This window comes from Eleginops maclovinus, chromosome 5 (genome assembly GCF_036324505.1).
Source record: "Eleginops maclovinus isolate JMC-PN-2008 ecotype Puerto Natales chromosome 5, JC_Emac_rtc_rv5, whole genome shotgun sequence".
Classification (NCBI taxonomy): domain Eukaryota; kingdom Metazoa; phylum Chordata; class Actinopteri; order Perciformes; family Eleginopidae; genus Eleginops; species Eleginops maclovinus.
The window spans coordinates 10,224,973-10,249,852 of NC_086353.1; the positions used below are offsets into that span (position 1 = coordinate 10,224,973).

Consider the following 24,880-nt stretch of genomic DNA (forward strand, 5'->3'; position numbering starts at 1 on the left):
TGCTCTTGATAATCTTAACAGTTTGTATTTGTCTTGCACCTGTTTCTTTTTCCCCTTGCTTTACAGTATACATAACTTCATTTTTATCATTTCTTGTTCATTTTTGATCAGCAAATCTTTTCTTTAATTGCTTACTGGTAAAACTTTGCAAAGCAAGTTACTTCAGTGATACAAACAAATCACTGACAAGAACACAGTCGTATTTCAAAAATACATAATGAAATTTTATTATAAATATACGAGAACATAGAGAATTGCAATTCAAAACAGACATATTTAACAACGTAATGGCAGAGATAAGTGTTTCTTTATGGGCATAGGTATGATTTATACAATTGAATCAAGTGAATTGACCAAATCCAATAGAACGGCTGATGTCTGCATAATGAAGCTACTCTTGGTGTAGCGAACTGAAGGTCAGCTGTCATGAGAGAAGGACTCGGTTGTCTTTGGCCCACTTCCTCAGAGCTCGAATGATATATTCAACCTGGGGGTTTCCTGAATTTCTCAGCAGAGACAACACCTCTTTAAGTGTCTCCCTAGAACACAAACAGGATATTTGAGAAAACAAGATTAGATCAGGAATGCACCATTGCTCGTATTAAATTAATTTAGACATCACACCCACTAAAACACAGAGGTTTAAAATGTCCGCCCAGATGTAATTGAGTTTTACTGGCTAACGATGACAGTGATCTCCTTGGCATATTTTGTTTTGCATCAAATATTTTATAATGTGAATTGATGAAATATATTGCAGAGGAAAAACGGACAAACATACTTGGACTCCTTGTTGGCCAGTATGAGCTGGAAGATGCCGACACATGCGCCTCTCTTGCCCTCCCAGTAGTTGGATTCTGGGTCTAGTTTCTCCAGGGCATCAAACGCTTTGGCTGCATAGTAGAACTGGCCCATCTGAAACAATAACCATATCTCCATGAGAAATGCCAATGTTCATGGCATCTGGTTCAGCTCTTTTATTCTCTCATTTCACAGAGGCTGTAGCCAGAATGTGTTAAAATGTGACTTAAACAATTCTTTGGTTATCAGTTATTACTATACGTTTCAGCAATAACTAATATATTTACAGATACATTCCCATTTAAGTGGTCACCAAAATCAATACACGATGCAGAAAACAAAAGGATGGTGTCACCTTGTAGCAGTCGTTGGCAATGAGCTGCAGCAGACTGAAGGAATCGGAGGAAGTGCCCATCTTCAGATAGAGCTCCCAGGCAAGCCGGCCCCTCTGGTTCATGATGTCTGACCAGAAGAGAAGAGTTCAATCATCCTTCATTCACAGGCAGATTCTGCGACTATTATAGATTCTGATTTGGGAGATATTCATTGCCTGTGGTAAGGTTTTCATTGATGTGGGTAAAGCGAAGATGGGGATAAAAACCTTGTAATTGAGGTATTCATTTCTTAGAGCTGCTGAGCTAACACCAGCTGGGTGCAAGAGTGAACATAAACTTTGTTTTATAAACCCGGGGCTAGAAATCTGTCGGTGATGTTTGATTAGTTCTCAGTATGACTGAGTAAGTGTAAAAGCTTCCTCAGTCTAATGTAAGAGCTCTCAGTTCATGATTTTATCTCATCAGGGGTAGATCACTGTCATTGTTTACATGTCTAACTAAAAAGGACTCTCCTTTTTCAAAATGCAGATCTGTTCAGAGTTGAACACTGGAAATAGGCTCTGTGTTTCTGTTTCAATTCCTCCTCTGGTAAACAATTCAAATGTATTTTATATTTTCCTTTTTTCTATTTTAAAGTTTGACAATTGTATTCCTTTTTAAAGTTAAGTTGAGATACATATGTATGCATTTGCTAAATGAATGATTTCTGCCTTGGAGAAAGATTTTGGTAATAAAACATAACATCACAATACGTACAGCATCTTGCCAGCCAGCTGAGGTAAACATAGTCATTCTTGATCTTTTCATTCTGAATCAGCAGAAAAATCTGAAAGAGATATTAAAATTAATCCAAATATCTTTCAGCAATGCATTAGCATTGATAAAAGCCTGTAAAATGCAGTTGTGTGAATGTTAAATGAAGTAAGTTACCTCTTCTGCTTCTTTGTAGTTGCCAAGGGCTGCTTTAGCCTGAGCATAGTTGAAGTTGAACGTATCATCGTTATAGAAGTAACCCTGCAAAAACAAAAGTACAATTATGCCTACACAAAAAGCCCCACATGTGCATCCAAAAGCACACACACACCTGGACAGATGTACTGTGTCTGTGAAGCACTACCGCTCATCTAAAGTGGCACTTGTCTCCCAGTGTGTGGGAGTCTTTTAAAATCTCCAACTCACATATGAACACCACAGCAAAGTATTCTCACTGTGATTTTTTTACGGGAATATAATAAGGGAATATAATATAATATAGCACTAACCTTGACTGAGTTGAGATATATGAGGACATCTTCAAATAGCCTTAAGAGGAAGAAGCAGGATGCCATGCACTGTCTGCCAGGAATAGTGTCTGAAAGCGAGAAATATGTTACACACACATCCTCACACAGCTTTCCTTTATAAAAGCGCATACGGATCAAATGTATTTTCAATGTACCGCATTCACTGGCCGAGCCTCCCACCAGCTGAAAGAACTGTTGAGCAAATTTCAGGTGATCCCTCTGAAAGACAAAGCATAAAAACAGAGATGTGTCTCTTTGACTCACTATTATCACTTTTGTGTGTGACTATTTCTTAACAGAAATACTCACTGATCCAATTTCTTGTCCCAATGCTGCATTGACGACTCCTTTCAGAATGTACTCCTGAAAAAAGCAGTCAGAGAAAAAAGCAATACTGATTATCTTCATAGAAAACAAGAAAGAAAAATAAAACACTTCAAAGCAAAGACTCAGTTGTTGTTCAAATAAAGCCGAGCCAGCACAATTAATTGTTCTGTTTATTGTCGACTTGCACAAGAAGAATAACATATCAATCTGTTTCACTGAGTTTATTTAACCTGAATTCATACATTTCTTTCCTGTAAAAACCTATTAATTGTATGCAAAATCACCAATATTACTGTTTATTTTTTATGTTTATTTTATTGGCAAGATCTAATTCTTTATTGAGACCAACTAGTTACATGTAATATCACATTACCACCCAATGTCACATTTAATTATTACCTGAGTCGTATTGGGAACCAAATCTTGGATGAGGTTGTAGGCTTCCTGCACATCATCTGGAAATAAAAACATTGAGCCTGTGAGTCCATAAGCTAGGGGAGGTTTTCTCTGAAATCTGGCCGTTAAAAGACCTACACAATTAATTTAAGGAAGAGAATTATCTTAGGCTTTCTGCCTCACAGGTATTTTAGAATGTTTCAAAAAGGATTAGAGCACATTTAGTAGAATTTGTATATTTGTCTTGATGAGTAAGGGAAAAAATGTCCTTATCTTAATTTTCTCACCGCTTGATTTACAGTTAGTTAGAGATTTGATGCATTTCAACAGGAATTATTTTCTGTGTATAGCTTGTTTCAAAAAACTGCAAAATGCCACTCCACACACCTTGTCTGAGATAGTAGATGACCAGGTTGAGTCTGGCCTCTGGGATCACATCGATCAGAGGAGGCAGCACCTGCAATGCCCCCTCCCCACCACGAAACACCACCTGCAGTACACAAGGAGGGGGGGGGTATTCAGAATGTGGAAAAGTAGCATGTGAGTCGCTACTAAATGTACAGCCACGCACACACACTCAGTGATAGAGCTTGTGAGGAGCTTACCAGGTTGTGTCGGATAAGCTCCTTAGCAAACTCAAAGGAGCAGGAGGAGATGTCGATTAGGTTCTTCAACTCAGCCTTAGAGGGAGAGAGAGTCTACAGTAAGCCAAACCCACCGGCAGTTATTGATGACAAGCAGTTACAGGAATACCTGTTACAGTGCATGCATGGCTAAATAAATACAATTCAAAATAGTTAAAAAGCATTTTCCAGAAAAGCACAATAACTGTGCAGTGACACTCTAAAATACTGTATCTATAAATAGCCACTTGTTTTAATGTATGCCTTTGTACTATTTGTCAGATTATGTTTATGCTTAAACTATTGGTTCCTGGGTTCCGAGTACCTCGGCTGCCTTGCCGTTGTAGAGTCTGAAATGGTTGCAGGCCTTGAGGTTGAGGGCAATAGTGGAGTCTGGCACGCTCTGCAGGTACACAGCCAGCACCTCCTGCGACACATCGTAGTAGTCCAGCTTGTAGTAACACAGAGCCACGTACACTTTCAGGGCCAGGAACTCTCTGAAGGACAAAACGCAGCGAGGGTGTTAAACTGGCTTTCAGACCTAAAAAAAAAAACAGGTTTCTTCATCACCACAAAAATGTACTGTTTAAAACAGTACATTTTTCATTATTAACCATGTCATTAATGTATTCACTTAATACTATCTCATATTTCTTGACAAATTGTTTGTGATCATTTTAGAAATGTACATCAAGAATTTATTCTAGTTCATGAAGAAGAAAAAGTGTAAAAGCAGATTTGATGACGTAAGAATATTAGGTTTGAATAAATAAGAATCAGAATCACTGTCCACATGATATTTATAGTCGTTGTCTTAAAATAATTTACCTGTTGTACGATGGGGGACACAGATAGCTACAGTTCAGCAAGACTTAATAGTTAGTTTGTAAAAGTTATATCAATGTACATTGTTCCCTTTCATAGACACCATGGTATTTGAGCAAATAACCAATATATTTTTATTATATATTATGATAACAACAATCTTTATGGTTGGGCATATTTGCAAGACGGAGACAGTAAGTTATTACAGGAACAAACAGATAGAAGAATTTCTACCTGAATGCCAAAAACAAGACACATCATAGAATCTGGTTCTAGGAGTAATGTGTATATTTTTTGTATTGTGTTTTTTTTCCAATTTGAATAAAAAGTCAGGCATGAAACTTAAACTGATGTCGACCAAGTAAACTCGAGATTTACCTTGGCCTACAGATTCCACAGCACCTTGAACACATCTCTGGGAATGTGTCAAAGTGAAATCAAAGTCTTTGCTTTTCTTACCCTTGCTTCTTCAGACACAGTATATCAGTGTTAGCGTTAGAGCAAGCTGACTCAGCAGATCACCTGCACCGACACCTGAATTATCTCTATGGTTCCAAAAGGCGTGAAGCTAAAATTAACAACTCACAGCTGTCAAGGTGGTGCAAGGATGGCATGACATGCATCCACAGCAGAACTGTGAAACTGATTTAACCTCTTAGGATACACTACGTTAGCAAATACTGTTTATTTATTCTATAGTGTTTTCTGGACATACTTGAAAAAATAAGGATTTTTGAGTGAAGATGAGGCAGATGGGAAAATCTATGAAAAATATTTAAAATCATCACTTTGTTGGTGGATGTGAGTTGGGCATTCATGAAAAATAAATAAACTTCTGTTTTCTTTATTTATTCTTAAGAATACGTTCTGTCATTTTTGAAAAAACACATAATAAATATTATGCTTTTTTTTCTTCTGCTAATGATTTATGAGTGTTCATTCACAGAATTAATTCAACATTGCAGTTTTTCAACTTCGTCATATGATTAGGTGCCGAATGGGTTAATACAGTAAAAGGCTCAGACCTGTTCTGCAGTAGAAGGCGTTTATAGATGTCTATAGCCTCCTGGTAGTGGGAGCGCATGTAGTGGATGGATGCCAGGCTCAGCTGGTCCTCTGTCACGTCCTCCAGATTCTGATGGAATCCCATCAGCCTCTTCTCGTCGTTAAACTGAGACAGAATATACAGACAGTGAATGGATATATCAATCAGGAATGTTATCATGAAAATGCAGCTGAAACTGCTTAAAAGAATGAAGACATGAGTCACACCAAGGAACAAAAAGGTCACAGAAATCTGAAATAATCCTACATCTCAAATCACAACAGCAGAGGAGGAGATAGACAAAGACGATTTTATCTGGTTTGTATTGAGACAGATGCACATAAATGATCAAAAATTGAACAAAGTGTTTCTCAGTGTTGAGCTCTGACGAAATGAACAGATCATCATTTCATGACATGAATACGTGTGTCACAAAAAACTGCATTTACAGTGCAGGGTGGCTCAGCAGTGAACTGTTAATGATTAAGTGAGGCAATATAGGTCAATAATAAACACAATAGTAAAAAAAATACAGTTGTTTTCCAACCTTGTGAGCCAGGTGGAAAAGTAGTCGGTTTTGGAGGGGGGACACTGGGGCTACAGAGAGCAATAGATAGCACATTTAGTTAGACAGCTATCCACATAACAGGCTAAATATATATTCTTCTTCTCAATACTTATTGATGTTTTGAACATGCAGCTTCTTTACACCAATATAATTGAAGCAAATAAAATAATTCTGTATTTGGACTTGTTAGGCATAGCAGGTATGTGCACCATATTTTGTTCACATTTTGACAATTATTTGACAAGATAGATACAATGAATAGATAGATACTGAATATTAAACAGTGCCATATGGTCCTGCTGAGCATGATCTAGCTTACCCTTAGATGCAGCATCCTCAGCCTCTTTATAGAGACCCAGAAAAAACAGTGCACAAGCCAGAAAGACCCACACATCCGCAGCACAATCAGGCTTCATGGTAAGAGCCTTGTACTCCTTTCAGAAATGAGAGGAAATATAACACATGCAGTCAGTCTACAAAAAGAAGCCATTGTTTTCATTTCTCCATTTATTTATCATTTTAATAAATGAATACTGCATTTGGGATACTTCAAAATCCTGTGTATTAAACTAGACACTCATTAAGACATGTAGAGCAAAGAGTACCTCCATAGCTCTCTTGTAATCGCCCAAGTGAAAGGCACAGTAGCCAATCCAGAGGTCTGCATGCTCCTCTTTCTCGCCAATACTTCTCTGGAACTAGAGATGACACAGCAACAAATCAGCAGCAGCATCAGCAGCGTTCAGGAGTACAGTGCTGTCTGTAGCATAGGTGTGGGAGTGAAGCTATTTCTGAAACTTAAATGCCAGAGCATGACACAGGATAATCGACTGGAGACATTCAGTTGCAAAACATGTAAACCCCTATGTAAAAGTGCAGCAATTATTATATTAAAGAACATGTGCAAATATTATTCACCAGATGGGAAAGTTGGCCAAGTAGTTTCATCTCAATAACAACAGAATCCTCACATTTGGATATTGTTTATTTTAGAAACATGCAGCTTAATTTCTGAATTTTGAAGATGAAGGTCTTCACATCTTCACATTCTTTGCCTGCAATCACATGCAGGCAAAGAATGTACATATTTTGTTAGTTGTATGTGACCAAGATAAATACTTAGTGGGATGTCTCACAATTGAAAAACAAAACATGTCAGTGCTCTCTAGTGGACAAACTGTTAAATTGTAACAGTTTCTATTACCTCAATCTAATCGGTTATTTCTGTTCATTCTCAGTCAACATTTACACACATATCAATTTGGCAGTATGCTGCATATTGTCTCCCTCTTCCTTATCTTTACTTTGTCTGTACTATCCAAAAGAGGCTCATAGGCCATAACAAATCTTAAATCTATATACATCACTAGAATCTAAGGCATCCATTATTTGTTAGATTTATTTTACTATCTAGATTCTTTAAATTATTTTAAGGTTATTCAGCATTTATTGAACCTATCCATCAATCAAAAGTTTATTTAAATAGCCAAATTTCACAAATGTAACAATTATGTCAGGTGATTTTACAGTTTGTACAGAATATGAATATGACGACCCTGTGTCCTGAGACCCTAAAATCGGACAGGAAAAACATCCAAAGAAACCCCACAGTTAACAGGGGAGAAATGAAGAAACCTCTGCAACATAGATACGTCAAAATGCCTATGTCTATATGGCCTAATTAAATAATGTTGTTAAACTTTCATTGCACTGTTTTATTATTCCTTGTTACAACAATAACAATGCAACATTTTATTGGACTTTTGGGGATCTTGTACATTTTGGTGAGCTGCAGGACAGCACACACAAGGCTCAAAAGCTATAGTAATCCATGAATGCACGTAGGTACGTACACACTAAACTTGGCCCCTCTAGTAAAGGTAACGGGTAATAGTGAAGGGTGTACTATGAATGCAAGTACCTCTAACAGGGTAAAAGCCCCAAGGTAGTCCCTCTGTTGCAGGTATTCCTCCAATGACGGAACTTTTGTCTTGTTTTTCTTCTTTTTCTCACTGACGCTCACCGCGATCTCTCCTCCCACAGCTGGTTTCACGCGAGAGAGGATCTGCCATGGTGTAACATTTGAATTTCTCAAGTTTACACAGCACTTTGAGTCGGTTACAAAATGTATTGAAATGAGGTATGAAACAGTTTACTCACCATATTGACGAGTCTTGACTGAAGAGGCCCGTAACGCTAGCTAAGACTTGTTTACCACTAACCTAGGTAACGTGTACCTATCAACCAAAACACAAACTGCTAGCTGTTACGCTTGCTCCGTTACGTTAGGTTTGAAGCTAAATAGCGTCATTTTGAATCAAAACCCTGCCAGATAACGCTACCAACGTAAACTGAATTCACTTACGAGAACAATTTAAGTAATTAAATTTAAGTTTTAAAACGTTTGTCTACTGGAGTATTATGGAGGATCTGGGTGAACGTTAGCTTGCTGATAGTTTAATGGCAGCGAAGATCAATTCTTCCGCTCTCATATTTTCAAAATAAAGGCACTGGAAAGGACGTAAAAGTACTACAGTGTAAAAATACGTTGTCACAAGTGAAAGTCCTGCTTAGAAAATGTTACTTGAATAAAAGTACAAAAGTATTGGCATCAAAATACGATAAAAGGCCAACAATAAAAGTACTCATTTTGCGTAATGGATTATTATTCACGCATTTATGTGTTCATTACAGCTGGTAAAGATGGAGACTATTTCATAACTTCAACAGTATATTGCTGCACGATATCTTAACCAACAATTTCGTATCATAGTTTATGCAAAAAAACGAGTAATGTATTGTACTTCACATTACAACACTGACGACAAATAGTTGATGAAACCCATTAAACAACTAATCTTCAAAAAAAAGGTCAAAAGCAATAGCAACCATTTAAAAAACAGCTTTCGGATGCCTTTTATTTTGAAGTCAAATAGAGTTTGGGGCTCAACCGGAAACAACTCGACTCTTCAGTGAGCAGCTTGATGAAGTGTTTCTTTGTTGCCTAGCAACGGAAGAGAAAAATGGCTGGAACATTTCTCATAACACATCCATGGCGGCACACAAGCAATTTATCATTTATTTTTTAAAGTACAGATATAAAAAACATTCATTAACTATGCATGTATAGTTAACAAATATGGATAAGGCACTGGCCTCCTAAACCAGGGATTATGGGTTCGAGTCCCAGCTGGGGTGGTGTTTTATAACTGTGTATACTAGGCAACTTCAATGCATCTTAAGTGAGATATTGTTTTACGTTTCCTCTGATAAACCTAAATTACACTGGTTCCTTACATGGACAAATATTTCAGTTCTTGATTATTTACGTGTCCATTGCTACTATGAGAATTGAAGGACTGTATGATCCAAAAAGTACACTAGCACTGGCTATTAATGCTTTAGTATGGGACATTGTACCATGCCATGTACTTGTTCCTGTAAATGTTGACATTTGGTATTTTATATTATATATGTACATGCTCATAACTTAAGCAATATTATTGCAGACAAGCAAAAAGAAACAAGACCGTTTTGTGAATCAACAGCCACCTTTATTGATTTCTCAGCTTAGTGCAGTTTCATTCCAACATCAAACTTCCTCAGTGAAGTTAACAAATTGTACAGCATACCAAAGCCTCTGTCCTTTGACAAAGGAGATAAAAAGAAACATCCGGAAGAGCTGAGGAGGATCCTTCTCCAAGGACGGACAGATGTGCAACAAATGCATTGCGCGCCCTGTGCATTTCTCATGAGTTCCTCAGACTTCAGACCAGTCTTTAGTGGCCATCTGGTCACACCACTCCTGAACAGGGAACAATAGAAAACCATGAAATACTTCTATAAGCACCCTGTTTAACAGTTTTTAAATGCATCCGACCTCTTCTGAAACATAACGGATAGAAAATGTAGTAACAACATGGTAGAACCTGACAAGAAGAACAGGGTATTGAGATACAGTCCAAGTAAAAAAGGTAGAAATATTCTACAGAAACAAAAAAAGTAAAGACATAATGTAATCACTCTGGCAAAAGCATAATAATCACAATTTTGTGGAGCTCACCTCCTACGAGTCTCTTGTAGAAGTAGAGAACAGGCTTGCATTCATAAGCTACCAGGAGATGGCAGACCTCACCCTCCAGAGAGGCATCCTGAGTCACAGACAAGTCGTTTTTCCACACCTGCAAATCATTTTCAGTAACAAAATCAAAAAGTCACAACACAGTAAAAAAAAGGAGATAAAACCTGCAACTTCTGGTAGCCAAGTAGCCTACAGTTTGCTGATTGGAAATGATGCCACATGAGGCTTCAAATCAGCTGATCTACGTTTCATAACAGCCCCTGGGGCAAAGGATGACATTGTCTTCAAATGTGGTTTCTACTCACTCATCTTTTTCCCTGTGAAAGACACCAGTTAAAAGCAGAAAGCCTAACAATGTGCCTGCACATGGGTCTAATCCTGTCACTACAGAATCTGCCGAGTCATTGACCCTAATACAATTGAAGTAACCTGAGGCAGTGCTTTGTGGGTGGCAAAAGAAAACTTGCTGCTATTTTTCTCTGAAGGAAGTCAACAAATACTGCAATGGTTTAAACATTTGGTGTAACTGGGCCTGCAGGAAGATTCACACTAGTAAAATTTGTTGAAAAAAGAAAAGCCCCCTTGTATTATTTGTTCAACTTTTAAATGTGGCTCAGGTCACTATCAAACTCCAGTCATGGGACAGCCGTCCTAATGGTGTTAGCGAAAACCCGGCCATATTACTGTGGCACACTTCCGACACCCAAACACAGACAAGATCAGTGCCAGGCTTTAATGGTGTGCTGATGAAATACAATTTAAAATATACAACAATAATTGTTAAAAATAAGGCTCTTCCTGTGATGTGACTTTAAATGCAATTGCACAAGATTAAAGAGAGTCAAACTAACAGTGAAATGAGAGTACTGAATTGATCCATGTGTGAATGCTTATATTTTCAACTTTCATGTTGAAGACAAAGATATTCTATTAGTGTTTAGTTTTTTGTGGCATGTCTTGCTTTAACAGAACATAAAGTACAAACTGATGTAATGGTCCTACTTTAGGACAGGCATACTTCCGAAATAAAAAACATGCAACACAAAGCTTTGTGCCTATACAGACCTGCTCTGTATTCCTGGAGGAGCTGACACCAACATTGCCCAGGTTCTAGATGCACCAAATGGTCCTGGCTGTTCCCAGGCCTTCCTCACCGTATTCAAATACACACTACCTGGAGAGGAAAACACACAATGAAGCTCAACACACTCATGACACAGCCAAACAGAGTTGGGTCATCATACTGTCTAGCTTTTGCTTACATATAACGATTGTTTTAATGCAGATTAGTTCTATTGTCATCGTACTACTATCCAGTTATTTGAGTCAGTATCAATGGACAATGGTGCATTTCTTCTAAACACTTGCAAAAAAAACTATGGGCATTTATTTGTATCTATATTCTTGTACTTCGGCATTAAAATGTGGCTCAGGTCACTATCAAACTCCAGTCATGGGACAGCTGTCCTAATGGTGTTAGCGAAAACCCGGCCATATTACTGTTGCACACTTCCGACACCCAAACACAGACAGATCAGTGCCAGGCTTTAATGGTGTGCTAATGAAATACAATTTAAAATATACAACAATAATTGTTAAAAATAAGGCTCTTCCTGTGATGTGACCTTAAGTGCAACTGCACAAGATTAAAGAGAGTCAAACTAACAGTGAAATGAGAGTACTGAATTGATCCATGTGTGAATGCTTATATTTTCAACTTAATGTTGAAGACAAAGATATTCTAATTAGTGTTTAGTTTTTTGTGGCATGTCTTGCTTTAACAGAACATAAAGTACAAACTGATGTAATGGTCTTACTTTAGGACAGACCTACTTTTATAATAAAAAAATGCAACACAAAGCTTTGTGCCTATACAGACCTGCTCTGTATTCCTGGAGGAGCTGACACCAACATTGCCCAGGTTGTAGATGCACCAAATGGTCCTGGCTGTTCCCAGGCCTTCCTCGCCTTATTCAAATACACACTACCTGGAGAGGAAAACACACAATGAAGCTCAACACATTCATGACACAGCCAACTGTCAAGGTCAAGCTTTTGCTTAAATATTATGATTTCATTTTTTATTCAGATTGGCTCTATTGTCAACACACTACTATCCAGTTATAGGGGTCAGTACCAGGGAACTTCTTCAAATCATTTTGATTTTTTTTTGCCAAACTGTTGTTATTTTTAAATTTATGTTCCTGCCCTATAATGTCAAAATGTGGCTCAGGTCACTATCAAACTCCAGTCATGGGACCTCAGTCCTAATGGTGTTAGCGAAAACCCGGCCATATTACTGTGGCACACTTCCGACACCCAAACACAGACAAGATCAGTGCCAGGCTTTAATGGTGTGCTGCATGTTTAATGCAATGGAATATAAAACATTTTAATACAAAAACAAGGCTAGCTTTTTCTGTGATGTGACCTTACAGTAAGTCCAATTGCAAAAGATACAAAGAAAGTAATACAATTAACAGTGAAGCCAGGGTACAGAATTGATCAATGTTTTTAAACTTGTTTTTTCAACTTTAAGACAAAGATAGTCTAATTTGTGTTTAGTTTTTTGTGGCATGCGCTTGCTTTAACAGAACATCTCAAGCACACATTTGTGTAATGGTCTTAATTTAGGACAGACATACTTTGATTAGGCAAGTGAAACATGTCCAATTATTTATGCTGGAATTGGTAAATAAACTTGAAAGATTAGTTAAAACTCACTGTTAGTCTCTCGTAGATGCTGCTCCATCTGAGAGCCAGGTTGGTTCCTGCTGTAATGAAGGTCAGAACATCGTCCTCGAGAATCTACAGCACATCCAGACACCATGCCTACTGAGTTATGAGTTTGATGGGAGAGCTGGAAGAAGAGAAAACACAAAAAAAGTTGCAACATGGATTTATTTTTTTAATGGAGATGGGCTCTACTGTCGTTGTCCCACTATTGAGTTATTAGGAGTCAGTATGGGTCGACATTTTTGCTTTGCATTTCTTCGAATCATTTGTATTTCTATAGCAAACTTTGAAAAATGTATATTCCTTCACTTTAACATTAAGATGTGGCTCAGGTCACTATCAAACTCCAGTCATGGGACAGCAGTCCTAATGGTGTTAGCGAAAACCCGGCCATATTACTGTGGCACACTTCCGACACCCAAACACAGACAGATCAGTGCCAGGCTTTAATGGTGTGCGTCAATAGAAATGGATGCAAAGGTTGGCAAACAATATTACTTTTCATAATATGAAATATGTAGAAATATACATATATTATATGTATATTATCTACCCAAGGACTGTAGATGCAATTCAGCTTCAGTTCATTATTTTTACCACTGGCTTAAAATGTGTGTTTTAAACGCAATGCAGCCATTACAGTGAGTTCATGAAAGTATCAGTGCAGCATAGTTATAGCTTTACTAACATGTTAGTCCTTACAGAGTGTAATAATAAGAGAGTAAATCAGATTTATTCCTCACCACGTGAATACGACATTCAGCGAGCAGTTCCTCGTGGTCAAAAGGGATCGAGAGAGGAAGTGACGTCACATTCATTTATTTTAGTCTCTATGCCCTGAGTGCTTCCTGTATAGCCTGTCGAAATAAAAGCACGTTCAAACAAATAAAGCATACAAATAATAATAATTATGAGACAGAAATAAATAAACATATTTTATGCAATTCTCAGAAGCATGTTACCATCAAGCATAAATTAAAACATCTGGGTAAAAGTAAACTTTTAGGCAACACCACCTTTGACAAGGTAGCCAAAAGCACTGTGTGCAGGAGGTGATCTGTCATTTATCATACTTACAAAAACTTGGATTAATAGAGATGGGATGTAGTTTTGGGGAAATTGAGACAATAAATAAATAAAACTGAGGAGGAATTTATCTTACAAAATATAAATAAAACAAATATTCCAGGCTTTTATAAACACGTTCAAAAGTGGATTTGATACTAAAATCATTCAGTTTAATTGAGTTATCTAAGTCACCACTGACAAAAGAGATCAGCTGCTTCGTGAAATCCTTCGTTCATCTGAATGGTCAGGTGAACATTTGTTGAAGAGACAGACAAATATTTGAATGTTCCTCTCAGGGTCGGGTCATGTTTTGAAAGATGGATCTGCTTTGGCAAATGAGTTGGTGAAGGTGAAATGGAAATAATGTACCTGAGTTAATCCTATAAAGCCAAATGCAAGGATGCTTCACTGACTCCAGTTTAAGAATTGCAAACTTTGTCATGGTGTAATTGCTTCTGGCTAGTGATGATCAATATAGAAAAAAGTAACATCCCAATATTTTTGATAAAATTACATAAAGATTCCATATTAAAATTTTGAAAATACAGTGTTGAGATTTGTGCATAAAAAAAGTAAGAATTTTTGACAAATGTGAGAATTATGACTAAGAGGATAAACACAATCCATGGAGCAGCTAGAACAGTCTGGTAATTTCTAGTACATCACTTTAATGTAAAGCCTTTCACCGTGACACCACAAGGCAGTTAATTTAATGAGAGGCAATCATTACGTTTCAATATCAACTGCAGCAGCCCCAGCACAGGACACACGTTAAATGGCATCCCGAGCCTTCAATATTTTGCTTAACATTTTATTCAAACTTTCATATACAGACATTAATCTTTACAACTAGGTGATAACTGGCCGAACCTTTAAATTCAAATCTGTATGTCAGAAATGATCCAACATTGAATCAATTTCTACATTATTCAAATTCTCTAGATTAAAAAGTTGCTGCACTGAGAAACCACAAGTGAAAACAATAATGAAGTATGTAAAAACCTCACCTCAGGCACATTTGTTAGTTTAGCAAAAGTGTATGGGGGGGTATAATGTATAAATATTCAAGTGTTGAGTTTAAACATAAAGTGCTTCTCATAACCTTGCCGAAAGGTCAAATGAGAGTGCATTTTCAAGGTAAATCTGCAGCTTCGTCTTAATGCTTGCTTTAAAAGTGTGACTTTTTTTTGTTGTAATATTTCCTAAACTACTTGTAGTAAATATTTTTGATATTTCATGAAGTCCTTTTGGACAACAGTTGGTTCTGATAAAAACATGGGGAGAGGGGAGGGTTAACATGCATCAAAGGTTCCCATCTATAGTTGAACCAATGCTTTTTTAATCACACAGTTTATGTCTCAACCCATTTTTAAGTATGCATATCTTTATATGCAATTAATGACATTCAGCAGCAGGAGGCATTCACTGACCTATTAGGGAGAACAGAGGTGGGACCAAACTGAAACACAGGATTCCCTTTTAATACAACACACCTCATCTCTACTATTATCTCTTACCACCATGGAGATTGTCTTCATTAAAATGCTCTCTATTGTTTGTGTGTCTGGGGAGTTTGCCAAGTTTGGAAAGCATGTTAATGTGCCAATTTTCCCTTCATGGGGTGTAGCTCAACAGTACTGCAGACTACATTACAATGATCTGTCCCCGATCACTACACCATGGGATGTAGAGAGTCTAAAAAATGCTTCTGACGGGAAACTTAACCTTTATTACTAGTAACTTTGAGGGGAAGACAGCTGTTTTAGTTTGTTTTAACCCTGTGAACGGATTGCAAATTGCCTATCCATGGTTTCATTTACATTTTTTATGCTTCAATCTGATCGTGCCTGAGTACAAGGCGACCTGGGAGCAGGTGATGTTGCACTGCAGACAGGATCACACAGCACTCAACAGCCTGACCTCTGAGACCGAGCACCTGTTGGCCTGGAAAGAAATCAAGCACGACCACTTCACTGAGCGGGTGTGGATCGGTCTGCGTTTCCTGGGGGACAGCTGGCTGTGGGTGAATGGAGACCCTCTGGAGTACAAGGCATTGCCCCAAGAAGACCAGGACTACCAGTGTCCAATATGTGGATGCTGTGGAGCTTTAACCAAAGGGGGAAGTGTGGGAGAACTGGGACTGCCAGGAAAAAATCAACTTCATCTGCTATTAGGTCTCATTCAGAATATTTCAGGTTTTAAAAGTAGCTGCACATTAAAGGTAATAGGTTGATAAGTGATTTATATCACATTTAATTCTTTAATAATGATTAAAACTAGTCCATTTTAAAAAGTACAAACTTTAAATATAGAGTAGAGCTTTAAGACCTCAATAACTGTTTAACATGTGATATATTTATTGTGTAACATTTATATTTCATATGTTATATAGGCCTATATATTTGACGTTCATAGATATACATATATGTTATATTGTGGTTTCTGGTTCTGGCTGTGCAAAATTAATGTCTGACAATGTTTAAAAATAACACCCATGCTCTCATTAACGGGGTTGAAACTGTTTTCACAAGACGCAGCACTTGGTATGGTTGATTTGACGGATGTTTCCAAGAAATGTAGAAAAATCAACCGCAAAACAAAGTCAACTTCTTCCTTATGTCAAAAATAAAAAAATGGAAATCTTTTTTTTTTGTTTGAATAGGACAATTTATTGACATTTAAAAACCAGGCAGGCACAGCATCTGTCTGAGCAAACACATGCACAGACAAAATATTTACAATAACAATGACCATAAACAATATAGTCATAATAGAGGATCAACGGAGAGAGGGTGAAGACTATCGAAGAGGTAATACTTCCAAGCAGGAATTACGTCACATTTAGAAACACTGTTTGTGTTACACAGCAAACACCGAAAACTACTGTCGTTATTTTTGCTTCACAACCTTCATCCTGACATCACAGATCACAATGGACCATAGAATCCCCTCTACTTGCGAAATCTTCCATTTGGCATTATTTCTATAAACACTATAACAATTTTATCATCATTTTCAAGATATCACCTCTTATTAAATCAATAGCAATAAATAATGTTTATAGTGAAAGGCAGACTGTACAATGGACATAAAAATAGGACTTTAATTTGTTACAGTCAATAATTCTGTATCTAGTTAAAATATGTACAAAGCCAGGAAGATGGTGGTAAAGATCAAGCTTCGCATCTCTCCAGCATTGATATGATATATTCTGTATCGCTCAAACACAGTGATGCAGCAATGCTTCACTTGGGAGTAAACCAAATATCTGGTTTACTCCCACCAAATCTGCAAATATGCTCACATGAGGTGAATCAGGAATACAAATATTAACTTAATGTATATAAAAAGAGGTCAACTTATTAAAGTGCTTACTTAAATACAAGGAGATATTGCTGTTGTTATGCTCCCCCAAAAAAGAATTAAGCATTTTAATTACAAAACTAAATCATCCAAAAATCATGAACTGACTGAAATACTGCCACAGGTTTGAATATTTCTTCTGCTACTTTTCTTAGCCTTTTTTAAGAAGCACATCTGGTTTGACTATGCTGAGTCCCACAATGCACCCCGGGTGTGTTTAAACTTTAAGTTGGCATAGTTTTCAAGAAGTATTGCAATAAAGGCTTTACTGTGATTTTCTTCCCAGAATGCAGCTGGGTGAGTACCTATGATTGTCTGAGCCTGCTTGATAATTGGCGAGGAAGAAATGTTGCTCAATCTCAAGCAAGTTTCTAAAACATGGCAGAAGCCGGAAGCCCTCTCTCTGCAGTGATTTGCTTTTGGTTGCCTCAGCAGATGTACGGTACACCAGTCTGCTGAGTCACAAGCAATCACACGCCCTCTCTGTCAAGGGCAATTTTTTCTAAGGCGGAGTCAGAACAGACAAATAGTGAGATGAGGAATTAGTTCACTTCACAGCAGGGAGTGTCACTTCAGCCCTAGGTGGACATATGGAGTGTCAGGTGTTACATCACAACTTCAGACTAACACTCACAAACAGCAAATTTTCACAAACATTTAAATAGCAACAAAAACCCAGCCACAGCATTCTCTCTCTCTCTCTCTCTCTCTCTCTCTCTCTCTCTCTCTCTCTCTCTCTCTCTCTCTCTCTCTCTCTCTCTCTCTCTCTCTCTCTCTCTCTCTCTCTCTCTCTCTCTCTCTCTCTCTCTCTCTCTCTCTCTCTCTCTCTCTCTCTCTCTCTCTCTCTCTCTCTCTCTCTCTCTCTCTCTCTCTCTCTCTCTCTCTCTCTCTCTCTCTCTCTCTCTCTCTCTCTCTCTCTCTCTCTCTCTCTCTCTCTCTCTCTCTCACATTTATCCACCTGAAAAATCTTGGGAGTGCTGATTCATTGTCTCAACCAGCTCCTTGTTTCTTCTTTCATGGGGCTTTCAGTGAAACCTAATGTGAATTGATTTCCACTCATATTTCATCGAGTTTTTAACACTGATGCTCTTCAGGATTTGAGGCCCATCCGAGCCATCAGCTGTTCGTAGACAGTCCAGGCCATAGCTGCCATCAGTGTGCGTCGCAGAGACCTCGGGACAGCCCCGCGGAAAAACCCGGCCATGCCGTGCTCCTGAGAGAGAGAGAACAGAGCAGGACATTTCAGAGTGGTACGTTATGGACTTAACGGTCAAACTTCATCTTTCTTGCCAACAGGAATATGTGTTGCTTTTCCCCGATTTATATTCACATGCAGTTTGATAAAAATTGCCAGCGGGGATTAAATGAATACCCACCCTGTAGATGTAGCGGATAGCATCTGTGGTGCTCCAGTGGGACGGGCTGATTTGAATGTGCGTCTTCACCACGTCTGCCGGCTGCGTGACCAGCGACGCCATGACGCCCGCCGCCATCCCACAGCTGAAGTTCACCAGCGGGGCATAGGCCGACGAACTCACCTCTGAGAGAAGAAGAAACAAATATTTAACAAACAAACAGAGCTCTGGACGTGTTGTTGTAATAAAATAAAAACAGCGGTCACAGGCTATTGGAATTTTCCATTCTGATTTCTTCTTCAAATTTGGAACAAATGTCCAAAGGTCAATGGAACCTCATATAACACATTTTGTACATACAAGAATGTATATGCTAATTAAGATCAATACACACAAATGTCTAATATTATTTAATGAAGAAACGGTTACACTTTTAAATGACATGGATATTAAAGGCCATTTGCAGATAAAACAGGAGGTAAAACCCACTTTTTATTGCTGGATACCTGGACACAGAAACCTTAGTAGGCCAAATATTCTGATGTTTTTCTGCAGTACAAGGACAACCCTCACTACCTGCAGCTACAGGAAACCATCCTGATTTGCTGATGCAGCGCTCTCACCTTCAGGCAGCGCCTTCTTGGCCTGGCTGTAGAACATGACGTAGATGCCGGAGAACGGAGCGTCTCGGAGCAGCGTGGCAGTCAGACCTGAGAACAGAGCCCGGATTCCCTCCGTCTCATACACACTCTTCAGAGCGCCTGCCACGCTCACATAGTTGTAACAGCCACTCTAAAACAATGTATGAAGAAGCAAAATGAATATGGTTCATTTTTACAGTTCCTTTTCCTTTTTGCAGTGGTACACACTACAAGTTCATTCATTCATTAATGGATCCTAGCTTTAAGGGTTATTTATTGGGTACAAGGTCTCACAGATACTTCCAAGGGTCATTGTTCACAGTATTTGTTATGTAAAGCTAAATGGTGGCATGTCAGCAAAAACTAAACTAAACTCCTGATTAATGCAGACGAAGGAAGACGTGATAAAGGACATTCTCACCATGTGCTGAATATGTCTGTTATCATGCATGACATTGAAGCTACTACTACTACTACTACTTCAATTACAAAACTGTTATAAATATCCCCTTGTGTTTTTACTGCAGCAAAAGTATGCAAAAGTAAGTGTTGAATTTGCCTAACTTCAGACCCTTTTTATTAGAAAATCCCAAAATAGTCTGGTGCTCTTTGCTAATTGAAGTCTGTATCCCCAGTTTTGAGAGGAACGGACCTATCAGAGCTTTTAAGGGGGGATTAATACTGGGCAAGTCAGTTGAATCTTTAAACAGTCACTCAAGACAAAATAAGACTCAAACAGCAAATATCCCCACAAAATGTGCTTATTTTCTTGTGGCTTGGGTGTTAATTAAATACTTCTCCTGGATTCATTGTCACTTATACTAAACACGAGTCTGAAAAAGAGATAATAATGAGGTGTGTCAGTATGTAAAGAAACTGAAACTCACCTCAAAGCGTGTCTTGATGACAGTGAATGGCAGCATGCTGACGCCAGCTACGGTTCTGGCACCCGCTCCGAGCAGAACAGCCTCACCAGCGTTGGGTGAGCGCTCCAGGAAGTAGTGCTGCTTCAGCGAGTAGAAGGTGCTGAAGTAGATGCCCACGCCGGGGATGCAGCGCACAAATGACTGCGAGAGAAACAGAAGTCTTAAACAATTCTTTGTTTAATGTGATGTTAGCTTTAGCTCCAAATAAAAATCCAACACCAGTGATAATCGGAAGAAGATGTATTCTTCTTATAAGGAAGAGACTATTTAATTTGGCCTAATGATGGTCTGGTACTTAAAGCAAGAGGGAGAGGTGATGCATATTGAAGTTGAACGACAGAGAGATTGCTGTTGGATAAGCCCGTCCACAGTATTATGTAACAGCAGCATTTGAGACTGCAGATTTATTTCGGAAATAATAATAATGGCAAACTCTGTTACTCACTGGTGAAACTCCCTTCCACAGACTGAAGAATTTCTCGGTCCTAATAACGTTGATTAAAACGTTGAACATCCCCACCCTTGGTGCCCTGCAGGAGGATATTTAGGAAGGGATTTAGAAAACATTTGAGGTTGTAAAATAACATAAATACATTTGAACTCAGACAAAACATTTGTTGCCTTGGGTGTTGTGGTGTGAAAAATAAGCCAGATATTCACAATTAAACAACCAATTAACAGACACAATCTTCTGAAATATTGAACTAAGGCCTCCACCTGTGGAACGCTGTTTAAATTGAAAATCCGCTTTTAGCAATTTAAATTTCCGATTCTTGCTTCCAGTGGAATAATTGCAGAGTCCTAGCCTGACAGTTTGATTACACGGTGGTATGACTAATTGCCCTAAATGGGTCATACTGCAGATCCAGCCCAGCACTGATTGCAAATTGTGTCCCTCCCATGCTGTGTATTTGTGTGTGTGCATGTGGGATTCTGTCCCTGAGGAGCATGTTGTGTGTGTGAGAGTAGGTCAGGAATAGCAAAAGAAAGACCTGGCGGGGACATGCACATGTAGAGTCATCCGATGGCATGCATACAAATTATGTCGTGCGCGTTTGCATGTTGTCCACAAACACGAGGTGTGCGAGTTACATGTGTGACGACTCACCCCGGCTTGGCAGTTTTCTGCAGGGTCTGCAACCGTGTTTTGACCAGATCCAAAGGCTGGAAGAGCAGAGTAGAGCAGGTGCCGCTGAGAGAGCCACACATAAAGGCTTTGAGAGCTGGGTGAGCCTGAGGATGATGACAGACAGAGTTACAAAGGAGGGGAGGGAGAGGGGGGGGTGGAAAAAGAGAGAGGAGGACAGAAGGAAGAGGAGTGAGGGGAGAAAGAAATGCCAAAAAGTGGTTAAGGAATGAAAGGGAAGGGGGGTAACAGTGGAGGATTTACAGAGGATGAGAAACAGGATGAAGCAAAGAGAAACATAAAGTTTAAGTCACAGTGTAAAAAAAAAGGATGATGTGAAAATATGACGTTCAATTTCTTTCTTGGCCTCTTGTTGAGTGCCACAAACTCTCATTAAAAAGGCCAGGGAAAGGTTATCCAAATAAAACGAATCCTGTCACAACAGAAATTTGCCCCACATACACAATAATGAACGTTATCTAATATACATATAGAGTATATCCATTTGAGTGTTAATATGCTAGTATGGCTTTTCCATTACAGTGAAATACAAGGTGGTAGCACAGAGCAGGGGCCAGGTCCCTACACTGTGGAAATTATGGAGATGTGCAGTGACAGTCCACGTGCCCACACACACACACACACACACACACACACACACACACACACACACACACACACACACACACACACACACACACACACAGTGCTTAAATGCCTCATGGTCAAATATAAGACACAAACAAGGACAGACACACTTGAAGGAAAAAACATGTAAACGAGGAAAACTAAATGCTTATAATAAAGGCAATAACCACAATTATAGCAACAAACACAAAATAAATAAGCCACCATTAATAGTCTCCTTTGACCAAACGTTCAATATGTTGAATGTAGATATGACACACACACACACACACACACACACACACACACACACACACACACACACACACACACACACACACACACACACACACACACACACACACACACACACACACACACACACACACACACACACACACACACACACACACACACACACACACACACCTTTAAACCGGGGGCTCGGCTCTGAGAATCCCGTTTCTCCTGCATTTTGCCCTCCGTTACCTCGCTCTCTCTGTGACGCTGCTATTTAAAAGCGTATATTGTAAAAAGCGTCCATCTCTCTCAAAAACCTTCCTCTCTCCAATCCTATCTCTCGCCTTCTTCGACCCACAATGGCTTTCTCCTGCTTTTGGTCCTCCCTCCCCCGCGTTTCACAGCCAAAGCAGTAGCTTAATCCAGCCCGCGTTTTTCTATGGGCTTCTTTCTTTATCTTTCAGAGACACACCAACACATCTGTATTCCCGCCCCCCACCCTCTGTAAAGCTCACTGCTAAAGTGCATCTTTGTCAAACAGCATGAGTCATGAAGTGTGTGTGTGTGTGTGTGTGTGTGTGCTGGGTCAACAATTCAGCAAAATCAAGAGGATAAACCCTGCATGATTCCATGATGCGCTGTGAATAAATAGGCTGGATGTTATGTAGAATTTTTATAAGCATTTTGGAATTCATGCTGAATTTCTCTGGTTTGTCATGCATTTAATTCCCAGGAAAAGGAAAGACAGAAACACTTCAATCAAGTTTCTTAAACCATAAACACATTTCTAATGGATTATTTGATCATTTACTGTATAACAATTTGCATATACAGCAAAAAAAATTGTAATTTTATATCATGATATCATATATGTATTTTATATTGATATAGTTATTGGAATAATAATTATTATTATTATTGACATTCACACATACTGTTTTTTTTTTGGTATCTCTGCATGTAGTTTTAACTGTTGTGCCATAAAGCTGGACAGGGTGTTTCTTTTCAATCATGAATCAACACTTGTAGCTTGGTTGGACAGTCAAAATGGTTAAAGGTGAAAATGTTTAACTGCTGATTAGAATAGTACTGTATGGTCCACACACACACACACACACACACACACACACACACACACACACACACGTACTAGTTGATGTTGTAGATGGAGCTGCTGTGATGCAAGAAACGTTTCAGACAAGAGCTGACAATGAAGTATGATCGAATCTTACGTTAACAGATGTTATTGTATTGGATGAATAGGTGCTGTTAAAAAAGTTCTTAATGCACCCTCTTATTGACAGATTGGTTGAGTACATTTGCTGCATGCAGGGCACTCACCGCTGCTAACTCCATCTTGGACCTGGATGCTGGCTCCACTTTCTCCCCTGGTGCTGCCGTTTTGGAGCTAGTTAATTTTAGCCGACGATAACTTAAAGTTGGAAAAGAAAAGGGCAGACACATGTCACATTTCAAAACCATCAAGTCTTCTCAGAGGAGCCTGTAGCTGCTAGCTAGTTTAGCTAATTAGCTGTATGCTAAAGTGCATGCAGGGGGACATGAGCCTCTCAGGACAGGCTAACATTTACAAGCCCAATACAGGTCAGATATAACATTAGATACGTGTTACTACCCACGACGTAACTTTGGAGAAAAATCCCTAAAAGCTGCCAGTATCAGAGACCGTTTGTTATGAAAACAAACATCATTCACTGGGTTACTTGACTAGCTACCTAGCTAACTTAGCATGCAAGCTCTTCTTACCTGACTTTGAAGTGTGTTAAGGGAGGATGGAGGTGGTGGTCACACCTGGCAGCTCAAGGAACCCCATGTTTTGTTTTTTTATGGGCAATCTGCGTAGGTTTCTGAATAGTCTTGTTTTAGTAATCCTTAATATTGCCGACAAACACAACTTTCTCGCAAAGCTCGTCGGCTAGCTTACGTCAAAGCTAGCAGCTCACTCTAGTAAGTTATTTAACTTAAGTCTGACTCTCTTCATCAAAAATAAGAAACCCTGTTATTGTCCTGACGCGGATCGAGCCTTAAAAGCAGTTTTTGTAAAAATACAGTTTTGTCCGAAGTTATAAATGTCAGAGAACAGTGACTGACTGATCGCTACGTGCTGTGCTGCTGCGACTGGACTGTGTTAGCTCGTGGCTACAAAGTTCACCTCCAGTGGTCTACACACACCTCACTGTCACACACTTAGGGGGCATCCGTGAGGCACTGTTACTGATGATAACTGGTAGAGTGGGAGATCTGCATAATAAGCCACACATATACATTAAATAGAGTCAATATTCTGCTATTTAGTTAGAAAAACAGATTAAAAAACAAGCTGTAATTCATGCACAGAGAATCAATCATAGATGTCAGTCCATATTCCCTTTATTTAAAATAGGGGTGAATATTGACATGTGTCCACAAACAGGGAGCAGAAAAGTATATAATGATAATGGTAATATAATAATAATAATAATAATAATAATAATAATAATAATAATAATAATAATA

General features: G+C 38.7%; 2 protein-coding genes and 4 non-coding genes across 7 annotated transcripts; all 6 read right to left on the reverse strand.

The window, feature by feature from the left end:
- Nucleotides 1-211: 211 nt before the first annotated feature.
- Nucleotides 212-8,659, reverse strand: ift56 (intraflagellar transport 56). The gene is made up of 18 exons (XM_063883848.1): nt 8,364-8,659; nt 8,125-8,268; nt 6,809-6,901; nt 6,523-6,637; nt 6,183-6,232; nt 5,616-5,761; nt 4,091-4,262; nt 3,748-3,822; nt 3,530-3,632; nt 3,146-3,201; nt 2,729-2,782; nt 2,575-2,638; nt 2,399-2,487; nt 2,067-2,150; nt 1,893-1,962; nt 1,157-1,263; nt 782-915; nt 212-539 (listed from the first exon to the last, which is right to left on the reverse strand). The coding sequence occupies exons 1-18, from the start codon at nt 8,364-8,366 to the stop codon at nt 425-427; spliced, it is 1,674 nt and encodes a 557-aa protein (XP_063739918.1). The 5' UTR covers nt 8,367-8,659; the 3' UTR covers nt 212-424.
- A 2,229-nt stretch (nt 8,660-10,888) lies between these two features.
- LOC134865359 (small nucleolar RNA SNORA62/SNORA6 family) lies at nt 10,889-11,031 on the reverse strand. The gene has a single exon (XR_010165950.1). It is a non-coding gene; the product is annotated as a small nucleolar RNA SNORA62/SNORA6 family (small nucleolar RNA).
- A 673-nt stretch (nt 11,032-11,704) lies between these two features.
- LOC134865358 (small nucleolar RNA SNORA62/SNORA6 family) lies at nt 11,705-11,846 on the reverse strand. The gene has a single exon (XR_010165949.1). It is a non-coding gene; the product is annotated as a small nucleolar RNA SNORA62/SNORA6 family (small nucleolar RNA).
- Nucleotides 11,847-12,504: 658 nt separating this feature from the next.
- On the reverse strand, nt 12,505-12,647 carry LOC134865360 (small nucleolar RNA SNORA62/SNORA6 family). Its single transcript, XR_010165951.1, has one exon. It is a non-coding gene; the product is annotated as a small nucleolar RNA SNORA62/SNORA6 family (small nucleolar RNA).
- A 692-nt stretch (nt 12,648-13,339) lies between these two features.
- Nucleotides 13,340-13,481, reverse strand: LOC134865361 (small nucleolar RNA SNORA62/SNORA6 family). Its single transcript, XR_010165952.1, has one exon. It is a non-coding gene; the product is annotated as a small nucleolar RNA SNORA62/SNORA6 family (small nucleolar RNA).
- A 4,868-nt stretch (nt 13,482-18,349) lies between these two features.
- On the reverse strand, nt 18,350-24,518 carry slc25a38b (solute carrier family 25 member 38b). Of its 2 annotated transcripts, XM_063883424.1 has the most exons (8): nt 24,131-24,518; nt 23,708-23,797; nt 21,482-21,606; nt 20,819-20,903; nt 20,335-20,514; nt 19,430-19,598; nt 18,828-18,991; nt 18,350-18,664 (listed from the first exon to the last, which is right to left on the reverse strand). In XM_063883424.1, exons 2-8 carry the CDS (start codon nt 23,720-23,722, stop codon nt 18,542-18,544), a joined length of 861 nt encoding a protein of 286 aa, XP_063739494.1. In that variant the 5' UTR covers nt 23,723-23,797; nt 24,131-24,518; the 3' UTR covers nt 18,350-18,541. The 2 variants fall into 2 exon arrangements, with proteins under 2 accessions (XP_063739494.1, XP_063739493.1); XM_063883423.1 differs by lacking the exons at nt 23,708-23,797; nt 24,131-24,518 and adding an exon at nt 22,556-22,843.
- Between the last annotated feature and the right edge of the window lie 362 nt (nt 24,519-24,880).